General features: G+C 38.2%; 1 protein-coding gene across 1 annotated transcript in view; it reads left to right on the top strand.

The window, feature by feature from the left end:
- Positions 1–5,822: 5,822 nt before the first annotated feature.
- The window catches only part of ptdss1a (phosphatidylserine synthase 1a), an 8,578-nt gene continuing 3,672 nt past the window's right edge, over positions 5,823–10,728 (top strand). Inside the window, exons 1-7 of the mRNA XM_008323313.3 lie at positions 5,823–6,223; positions 7,741–7,832; positions 8,352–8,396; positions 8,486–8,610; positions 8,700–8,858; positions 9,019–9,170; positions 9,752–9,893. Coding sequence (XP_008321535.1) covers positions 6,042–6,223; positions 7,741–7,832; positions 8,352–8,396; positions 8,486–8,610; positions 8,700–8,858; positions 9,019–9,170; positions 9,752–9,893 — 897 coding nt within the window. The 5' untranslated portion in view covers positions 5,823–6,041. The remainder of the gene's footprint in view (positions 6,224–7,740; positions 7,833–8,351; positions 8,397–8,485; positions 8,611–8,699; positions 8,859–9,018; positions 9,171–9,751; positions 9,894–10,728) is intronic.

Genomic DNA, 10,728 nt, shown 5'->3' with positions numbered 1-10,728 from the left:
GCTTTGGGGCTTTTATAACGTGCTTCATAATATGTCCCGAATAGTCTTGTAAAGTGTTGTCCCATTCAGTTGATTATGATCTGGTCAACCAACCAAAAAAAAAAAAAAGAGGAAGAAGAAGAAGGAAACAGCACAGAAATATTTCATAGAGGTTTGGAAGGATAGCTTATAGTTGAAGGTCAGAGTTTGTACATCCTCAATTGTGAAGCTTCCTGTAAGAGGTTAGATACATGTATGGTCATGGTGGTTAAACACTTTTCTGTTTTGAGAACCAAACACAGAGAAGTGCAGAAAAAAACACCTCCAACAGCATCACACAAAGTGCCAGCACTGTGATCTGTAAGAAAAACATAATCATTGTTTTTATCTAACATGTTCAAATGTTACTCAATATTTCAAGACTGGAAAAACAAAATCTCACCCATATCAAGGTCTCCGAGGAAGTTTTCGTTATAGTCAGGTCAAGGATTGTCAGACAGATTGCTATCAACGTTACACTGATGCAGCCACAGTTAACCCTCTGTGACATCTGCAACAAATGAAATTATTCATTATATCTCGTCGTGTCCAACAACCAACTCTGTATGATCTGTGAGTCATCAGAAACGTGTGTACCAACAGGCAACAATCTTGGATGTTTGGACAACAGCATGGAAAGAGCTCCCGCAAACATGAACTGTAAATAGAGAGGAGAAGAGAGCGCCTCGTGTAAATAAACTGAGTTCATTCTGAAAATGGATGTATTTTGTTTGGTTTTGTGTAACTTGGTTGTTCTCCATTGTCATCATTTATCACTTCACTGTCCTGTCTGAGCAGAAACGTACCATGACTCCCGTCAGCTGGGAAACTCTGAACAGACTTAAAAACGAGGCGTTTATTTCCTGGGACACAGCAAAGAGAATCCCGAGACCCACGCTGAAGAAACCACTTGCCATCTGCAGAGACTGACACAGGACAAACAGAGGGGTAGACAGTACAGTACTTGTTTAGGATGCTGCAAATATTCTACCATAGAAGAAGAAACACAATTATAAAACAAAACATGGTCGAAAATTATTATGAAGTATTGTAAAAAAAAAAAAAGAAATGTATCACACCTACAACAGAAGGTAAAATATTTCTAAGGTCCGACCTCAACTCTGGGGTCACATCTCAACTCTGGGGTCACATCTCCAAAACTTCTGCCTCAAACTGCCTCTATAGTTGTTTGTCTTTAGTTTGGATCTTACCCCCACCACACACGGTTGCTTCTTCATGAGGTCATGAAGTGGTTTCTTCGGGTCCATTACTATTGCATTAGCAAGGTACGTTGTCACCATCGGTGGTGCAGTTCGCTCTTTGCTGCGTTCTTCCTCATCTTCCTCATCAACACTACGTACACTCATGTCAGGTTTAGCACAGGCCATGTTCGCTGCCGTGATCTGGAAAGAGAGAGTTTTTTTTTCCTTCATTTAATATGGATTTTAATGAAGTTTATATAGATGAGGACAGAACAGTTGAGGACAAGTTGGGACCTAAAAATACCATCTCAACATTCAGGATGCATTTGTGGGGCTTTAACATAAAATAATGACAACAACTCTCATCAGAATTTAAAGCAAAATTTAGAGTTTTACTTTTGCATATTTTTCTTTACATTTTTCCCTGATTAATAACTGTTTTCTGAGTTTTGTCAAACCGTCTCCTTCCTGTGAACAATGTGAATGTGAATTGATTATGAATCTGTGAATCCTGTTCATTTTCTTTATTCGTCTGTTCTCTGCCTTTACATGTTGTAATCATCTTGAAGTTTTTGTCCACTTTATGTTTAAAGAATAGTTTTTAAATAGGTTTCCCATCATCGTACGGTTGAGAAACGAACAAAATCCAATGTAAAAACTTAACATTGATGTCATTTGAGTTTCAAGGTAATTTCCTCGTGAATAATCTTTTAAAGAGATGTAACTTTTATTTTACTCATGTCTCTAATCTATCATTAAATAAGTCCATTTACCAGTTGATGACTGAACCTGGTCCTTTCAGCCTCAAAGCCCTTCTTAGAAATTTCTGGTAGCACAATAATTATTAAAATTCACATTAAATGTTTTATTTCTGTACAAATTTCGTATGGAGATGTTAGAAAGAGGTTCTTACCGGGTTTTGATGTGAAGTGACTTCTTAATCTGCCTTCTTCACGAATGACTGGCTCATCAGAAAGTCAGTCACACTTCCCTGTAAATACTGTGGTCTTTTCACATACGAACTTCCTCACCCTGTCAGCGGTCTGTGCTCTGCACCCGTCTGCTCCACTCCACTTCACTTCACTTCACTCCACTTCACTTCACTCCATGAATTATCACTAGAAAGAGACAGAGGAGTTATATAGAAAAGGTGAGATGTTGTTTTTAATGTGTTCAACATATTGGTCTGTTAATATTCTCTGTCTGTGTGTGTGTTTGTGTTTGTGTGTGTGTGGCAATTTCCTCTTCAAACCTTTTCGGCCCATGCAGACGACTGATCACAGGTTCAGGTCAAACTTTTATCAGTGATCAGTCTGCTCTGCTCTGCTCTTTCTGTCTCGTTCACGCAGCAACATGAAGAAGACATTTGAATGCAATAACTCCATGGTCATCACTATTCCCATCCGGAATCTGAGGGATGGAGGAGGACATCTGGTGCAGGAGAATTTTACCTGCGTCTTCAAGGATTTCTACAAGGTCTTCGTCCACCGAGGGAAACCAAAGCATGTTGGAGTGAGTTTGATTTGAGCCTCGGAGACTTTGAGCCGAGCTGTTCTTTTAGTAGACACTAAACTCAAATCATTTCTCTTGATTTATTTCTGGGGGTTTTTCAACAGGCAGTTCAGGCTCTCATCGGTGTGTTTATTTGTGCTCTGGGTGCGCTGGGAAAGGTTCAAATGGCCACAGTTCTTCCCTGCATTGTGGTAAAAAAAAGTCTGTAACTGTAAACATTTATTTTGATATTTTTATTTAATTGTAAACCTGTTTTTTTATTGTAGTTCGTGATCACTGGTTTGATCTCCTTTGCGTCAGGAAGGACTTCGTACATGGTTGTGGTGAGAATGACAACTTTGAATACGTTTTGTTCTTTTGTTCTGTATATATTTTTTTATCTGACTTTGAAATTTGTTTGTGTTTATAAAAAAATGTTCTGCGTCTGTTTTTGTTCAAAAGAGAAAAATGAGAAACAGATTTATATAAAAATATGAAAAATATGATTTTGAAGGGACATTTTACATTTTTAAGATTTTTTATTTAGTGATATAATTATTATATATTATATTATTAACTATTATGGCATGTGATCATTCTTTGTTTTTGTTTTTTTTAACTATCTCCATTAACATTATATTTTATTTATTTTTAATTTTTTTCTCTCTCTTTGTCCTCATCTGTTTTCCAGGCGAAGCTGTCGTTCTTTCTGAATATCTTCAGCTTCTTTGGGTCATTTTGGCCAATTATTGGAATCATAACACAGTTTTTCAGATACCCTTTAAGACACCCAGAGATAGTAAGAAGGAAAATCTGTAAATGACAGACTTTCTCCCATATGTGCAGAATATTGTTTATTTACTTTAACAAGTGTCGGGTTTTTTTATTTTTTATTTTTATTTTTTATTTTTGCAGATAAAAGACGCAATATATATATTGATGCTAGTTCTGCTGGTTCTTGAAAATCTCTTCGCCCTCTTTCTGACCTACTGGACCAGCAAAGCTGTGTGCAGACAAGAGTTCAACACCTTGGTTTGAATTTTTAATTATTAGTATAAGTCTTACAGACCAATATAAAATAATAATATAATATCTTCTAGATATTGAACTTGTTTCTTTTTTATTATTATTGCAGCCAGTCATAATACTGAAACCTGAGAAGTGAAAGACGTCACAACGTCGTAGGTCGTTTCCACAGAAACACCACGTTACGGATGACGACGTCCTGATGGCGCAAAACAAAATGTAATCCGCGTTCCTATATCTGTGCAGTAAAAAAATGTTCTTATTGGAGAAAAAAAGGAAGAAAAAAAGCAATTGCCGTTGAAGTGTAATTTCTGTATAACGTATTCAGTTTTATCATGGAATTTAAGGCATTTGTGTTGTTTTTATTTTTACTGCGATTTGATTGTGTGGTATCTTGGCTAGATCTTTCTTGTAGAAAAGATTTCTTAGACTGTGTGCTAGAATAAAATCATAATAAATAAAAATTAACAACAAAAAGAAGCATATGTAATTTTGCAAAGCATTTTGAACATGACAAGGTAAAGCTTCACATAATTCTACTTGAAAACAAATTTTAATGATTACATTTTAATCGTTTTAATAACACGGGTTTTTTTCCCTCTTCGTAACATTTGAAGTCAGAAATGAAGCTTTAACTATTTCAGCCTGAGAAGTGAAAGCGTTGCCTCTGTTTGCTGAATAAATCTGACAGCATTTTATGATGACATTTAAAACAGACGGTTTATGTTTTTAATTGTGTCTAATCTTCTCTCAACTTATACAATATTATTATTGAAGATCACATGACTTCCTGTGCAGTGAGGCTCAGTCTTCCGGCTGTTTGCAACAATGATATTTAAAGATTGAAAATGTTGTGAACAAGTTTGGATTTTTTATGTGAATTAATTATCATACATTTTTTTAGTTTATGGATTTTTAATCTCTAAAACGTGAGATTAGATCTAAATAATCCACAGATTTAATATTACGTGTTGATGATGAAGTGTGTGGATTATTTAGAACTGGTCCTCACAGGAGTAAAAAATAACATTGTCATATTCAAAATAGATTTTGTAAATATGAATAAACCTTATATACATATATAAAATCAGTATATTCTCTCTAATGAAATGTAGCAATCGATTAAGTGACATAAATAATGACTTAAAAGTTTAGAGAATGGGGAGTTGCTGTGCTTCTTTTAATTAATTAATTAATTAATCAATTAAATATACAGTGAAGTTTCATTGGAGTAACTTGTTTTGTCAAAACATTCTCCCACAATACGGGTGGTGTCGTGTAGGCTAAACTTTTGAGCACAAGAGGGAGACAAACACAAATAAATGGAGGGGAAGGCAGAATTGACCTTGGAAGGAAGACAATCACAGTATTATTTTTTTTACTGTTGTAAAAGATGCATCTATTCGAAACAAGGAAACATTAGATGTCGGCTACCGGCGATCTAGGCCAAGGTCATGTACACACGAGGCAGAGTGTATGTGCATCTGACAACAGCGTGTTTTTTAGTTTTAATTATTTAGTTTACTCCTGTTTATCACGTTACAGCACCAATCAATAACAGTAGGACAGTTGTCCCACTGCCCGCTGTAAACACGGCAATACCGCCATACTGAATGAATTCGTAACGACTCATTTGTAAATAAACTTGACAAAGACTTAGAAAAAGAGACAATTTTAAAAGTCGAAAAGTCAATAAAATGCGCGGGCTGTTTCTTTTCGGTTTGTTTTTATATCTGATTGCTTGTTTCTCTCATGAGATCTGGCAACACTGGTTTTCAGGACCGAGTGGCCTAGAAATCACGCTAAAAAGCTCTGCAAATTGAACCCAAAGAATAAAACATAATGGCAATGTTTTGCAATGTACCATTCAATATATAAGCAATGACCAGGTTAGAGTAAACTGGCTTTAAAAGTACACTTTTTGACAATTGAAGACGTTTTTGTTTATTCAAAAAACCTTTGACTCAGTAATAGCTCCCCAAAGCTAATTTAGACTTTTTTTTTTTTTTGTTATGTGTGAATTTCCAACTATTCCGGCTTTCCTGTTTTGTAGAATTTGCCTAGACAAACCAGAGGAGGGCATTTAGACCTAGCGGCTGTGGGACACTCCCAAAAAAGCACACACACACACACCAATCAAAACCATCCGCTAGAATCACACAATGGTCTGAACTGCTGCTCAGCTCAGCTGGATGTGTGGGGTTTTTTACAGTGTTTTACAGCAACTGCTGCCTGACTGGTTGTCTGTAGCAGTGTTTGCTGCCGACTGTAGACAGTCAGTCAGTCACTGCTGCTTCTCCTACTATGGCGTCCGTGTTTAGCGGATCGCACACGCTGAGCAAGGATGACGTGAACTACAGGATGCATTTCCGAATGATCAACGAGCAGCAAGTGGAAGATATCACCATCGAGTTCTTTTACAGGCCACACACCATCACGCTGCTGACATGCACGGTGCTCAGCCTCATGTACTTCGCCTTCACTCGGTGAGTGAGCCGCAGTGAGCTAACTGCTGCGTTAGCTGCCCTGTTAGCCTGCAGAGCTAACGCAGCAGCAGACAGTGATGCTCTGACCCTTGGCTGGCTTTAATCAGTCACTCTCACTGATTACTTTACACCAACACACCTCGAGCACTCTCTCTGTCTGTACGTACTCCCCAGTGTTGGTGATCTGAGCAACACTGGGTAAATTTCAGCTTAAGTGTTTGTTTTTGGTTTGGTAATGTCACTCCAGTGTTGACCTCTGCTTCCTCTGACATTAGCTAACACCTGATGTTTTCTCCTTCTCCTTTTTGCCTTTGCTCAACCTAACACATTGATTACAGTCTAAAATAAACCAAGTTATTGTCAAAACTGTAAAGTAATTTACCCAGAATCTGACATATAGATTAAATAATTAAGGGTTTGTAGTTTTTATTGTGTTTCAGGTCATATTTTAAAATAAGAACATATTCGATAGATTGAACTTTATAAATTGAACTTCTTTTTCAAAATAATTAAACCAATAATTTTTTACAATTAAAAACCTCATACCCCACGAGTTTTTATTAGTGTGCAAACGTGATCTTGTATTTTATTTGAATAGGTTTTTTTTAGAAGGAGGTCACTGCTCTTTTGCTCCATCATTGTAGGAATCCTTGACCTGAAAAAAGCTGCACTTTTAGCTGTGAAGACGATCAATAGCATGAAAGATTTAAGGCATCCACCTCGTGACCCTCTCGTCCAAACCACTGGTCACTGACAGCATGACTGGCTAAAGAGGAGTTTCTTTTTTGCAGCTAATTCGCTAGCGATGTTCATCCCTGACAACAATGGGACGTTGTTCAGTGACACACAGTGCTACTGGCTGAGTACGACTTGTTTACAACTACATTTGTGCCTCAAATAATATAACAGTCATGACAAGAAACACAATGGTTGTTTAAGTTTTACCATCAGGTCTTGTCCTGGCCCTTTATTCTAATCACAACACTGAGCTGCAACTGCTGATCATTTCATCGTGTATAATGTTATCTGAACCTTATGATAATGATTTCATAGTGCTGTAGTTTTTCAGGTGAAGGTGAAACAGATTTTCTGTTGCTTCATAGCATCAGTTCATTGGCATTCACTTTAAATCAGTATTTACTACTAGTATGTACTAGTATTTGCTACAAAAGCAGCTGCTGACACTTTAGTTTTATCATTGCCAAGAACAGGAAAAAAAACCCCAAACGTGCCTACACTCTTCTCTTTAAAAAAAAGAAAAGAAAAAAGAAATAAAATAAATCAAAGGCAGGGGGCAGTGTTCTTGCGAATGAACCTACGACCAAACACTTCTGGTGGTTCTCAGAAAAGACAGTGTTCTTCCTTCAATGTCTACATTCAAATCAAAATAACTATTATATTTTGCTCGCTGTCAGATAATGAGTGTCATGTGAGTCACATTAGCCCAGCAGTGGGGCTGACGAGTGCATGTTTCTAATGTCTGTGTGTGTGTGTGTGTGTGTGCTCTCCTGCTGCAGAGACGATGGAAACCCTGACAGTAACGTTTGGGTGGGACTCATCCTGGTCATCTCTTTCTTCCTCATCATCAGTGTGTTGGCATTTCCTAACGGTAGGCTGCCAAAAAACCTTCTCGTAGTTGTTTAACAAACTCAGAAGTTGACACCACTACTTTACTGTACAATGGAATATTTTGGGGTTGATGTAATTTTAAGCAGTGACACATTATTTAAACATTCACCCAATCACTAAATATGTTTATATTTCTTGTATAATCCTAACATGAAAACCACTTTAGTTTTTGGCACAGTTCATTTGTTAAGGTTTATGAGACAAACAGTGGAAAAGTGGTTCATTTTCTTGCCTTACAGCAAGTTTGCATATTTTCCCCATGTGTGTTTTCACTAAGTTCTCAGGTTTTCCCTCCACAGTGCAAAAAGTTACAGGATAAGGTTAATTCTAAGTTGCTCATGGTTGTTGGACTGGTGACTTGACCTTTTGTGTGACCTCTCCTTGTGACCCTGAGAAGTCTGAAGCATAGAAGTTGAATAAATGATTTTAAAAAAACATTGTTGGTTGAAGATGTTTCATATAGTGTCATAACATTAATATGTTATTTTTTTAATTACAGGCCCCTTCACCAGACCACATCCAGCAATATGGCGGATAGTTTTTGGTAAATGAATCCTGAGTCCTCCAGTTCACACACACAGTTTGTTAGTGTTGGTGGCGTGACCTTAAACGCCACTGTTTCTGCTACAACAGGTCTGAGTGTTCTCTACTTCCTGTTCCTGGTTTTCATCATCTTCCTCAACTGGCAGCAAGTGAAGCACCTCATGTTTTGGTTGGACTCAAACCTGCGTCATGCCAAAAGAGAAGCAGACGTCATGGTGGATTTGTTTGTCTGTTTGTTTTCACCTGCACCAACTCTCTTTACTCCTGCTCTGAACTGGGCTTTTTTTCTGCTGCTGTGTTTCAGGAGTACGCTGTGAACTGTCATGTCCTCACCTGGGAGAGAATCCTGAGCCATTTTGACATCTTTGCATTCAGTCATTTTTGGGGCTGGGGTATGAAGGCCCTGCTCATCAGAAGTTATGGACTGTGCTGGACCATCAGTATTACCTGGGAGCTCACTGAGGTACAGAGACACATCAGCCCACCAGTGTCTGCGCAGTGTCTTTCTTCCTCGTTGTCTCACTCAGGCACTGGTTCATCTGATGACATTGAACTCTGGTATTTTACCCCTTTTTCCCCCAAACCTAGATGTTTAGTGCCCTGTTGTTCCTCTGTTTCCGTAGCTCTTCTTCATGCATCTCTTGCCTAACTTTGCCGAGTGCTGGTGGGACCAAGTGATTCTGGATATTCTGCTGTGTAACGGAGGAGGCATCTGGCTTGGCATGACCGTGTGTCGCTTTTTGGAGATGAGGACCTATCACTGGGCCAGTATCAAGTATGGAACTGTTTACCAATGATTTAGCACTTGTTTTTCACTGTTTTAGTCTTTCTTTAGCCCATTTTATCTTAGAAAAATATTCATGTTGTCACATGACGTACCGTTATATAAACAGTATTTGTTGAGTTATAAATATAACGTTTTGTCTCCTTTTGGCCTGGGCAGCTACATTTTTACTAGTTTTTTACTAGTCCTTTTTTGTTTTCATAGAAAATGTTTTACAGTAACTCCTTTGTTTATTACTTAAAAGTGGTACTAGCACACTAAACACCCACACCACATTAATGTTTGTGAGAAATTGATATTGAATACATTTGTTTAATGATCAGATAAAAAAAGAGAATTTTAAAGTGAAAAAAAAAATCTGGGTAGAACAATACATTCAGTCAGACATAAAATAAGTATAGAAAACCCTGAACATATTCCCCAATGAGAAACAAAGAAATGGATATAATATCATTTCCACACATTTATTTTGTAATGCTGTAACTTTATGACAAATATTTATCTCCAACAAGTGGATCGTGGCGTATCATTTGACTCGTTTTTGTAATCCCAAATCCCCTCTTCTCCTCCAGGGACATCCACACCACCACAGGGAAGATCAAACGAGCCGTCCTACAGTTCACCCCTGCGAGCTGGACCTACGTACGTTGGCTTGACCCAAAATCCTCCCTGCAGCGAGTGGCGGGCGTCTATCTGTTCATGATCATCTGGCAGGTGGGTCTAAAAAGAAATCCTTCCTCACCGTCTCATCGTGACTAAGTGCTGTCTAGTCCAGGATTATCCGATATGCTCGGTGTGCTAAGTCCCGGCTAATCCAATTATCACATTCAGTGGTGAAATCTAAAACCAAAGCGATCTTACGAGCATCCATACCATGAATGTGCATCCCGTCACAGTAACAGCTGTAACAGTAACAGAGTCTGTAGGAGTGGAAGAATGAATTACAGAGCAGCATGTTAGGGTAATGAGAACACCATGCATACGAACCTGAGTGAGAGCCACTGTACTGTTGTGGAGAGTCACTGTCTGTGCTGATGAAATCTGGTGTAACTGTTATGGTACAGTGATGAAACAACGTCACCACTCCCGCTGTGTCACTTAAGGACATTGAAAATCTCTCTGGGATTGACAGACGAATCACTTAGTCCTGGAAAACTGTATGGTCAGTACTTATGTCCACGTACTGTCCACGTACTGTGTGTATTATTACTAAATAGGACATATACAATTATAGGTTATCATCTTGATGTCAGCCATGAGCACCAGATAATTATCATACATCCCTGATGTTCCCACTTCAGGTTGACCTTCACTGCATCTGCCTGTAATAAAGCACTAATAAAATCTTATTACCAGCTGTGTGACTTCACACCACAGGTGTGACAGATAAAGCAGGGCCTGGTCCACGTAGCTGCAGTCTGGCTGGTTCTACTGCCGCGTGTTCTTGAACCAGAACTATCATTAAAAGTTATTTTCTACAGCTGTACCTTTATTTCTAACATCAACATGTCTGCAGAGGAGAAGATCGAACATGTGTTCCCTGATAAAA

Source organism: Cynoglossus semilaevis, chromosome 13 (genome assembly GCF_000523025.1).
Source record: "Cynoglossus semilaevis isolate Cse_v1.0 chromosome 13, Cse_v1.0, whole genome shotgun sequence".
Taxonomy (NCBI): domain Eukaryota; kingdom Metazoa; phylum Chordata; class Actinopteri; order Pleuronectiformes; family Cynoglossidae; genus Cynoglossus; species Cynoglossus semilaevis.
Note: the sequence above shows the minus strand (reverse complement) of the source record. Positions and strands in the feature narration are given on the sequence as shown.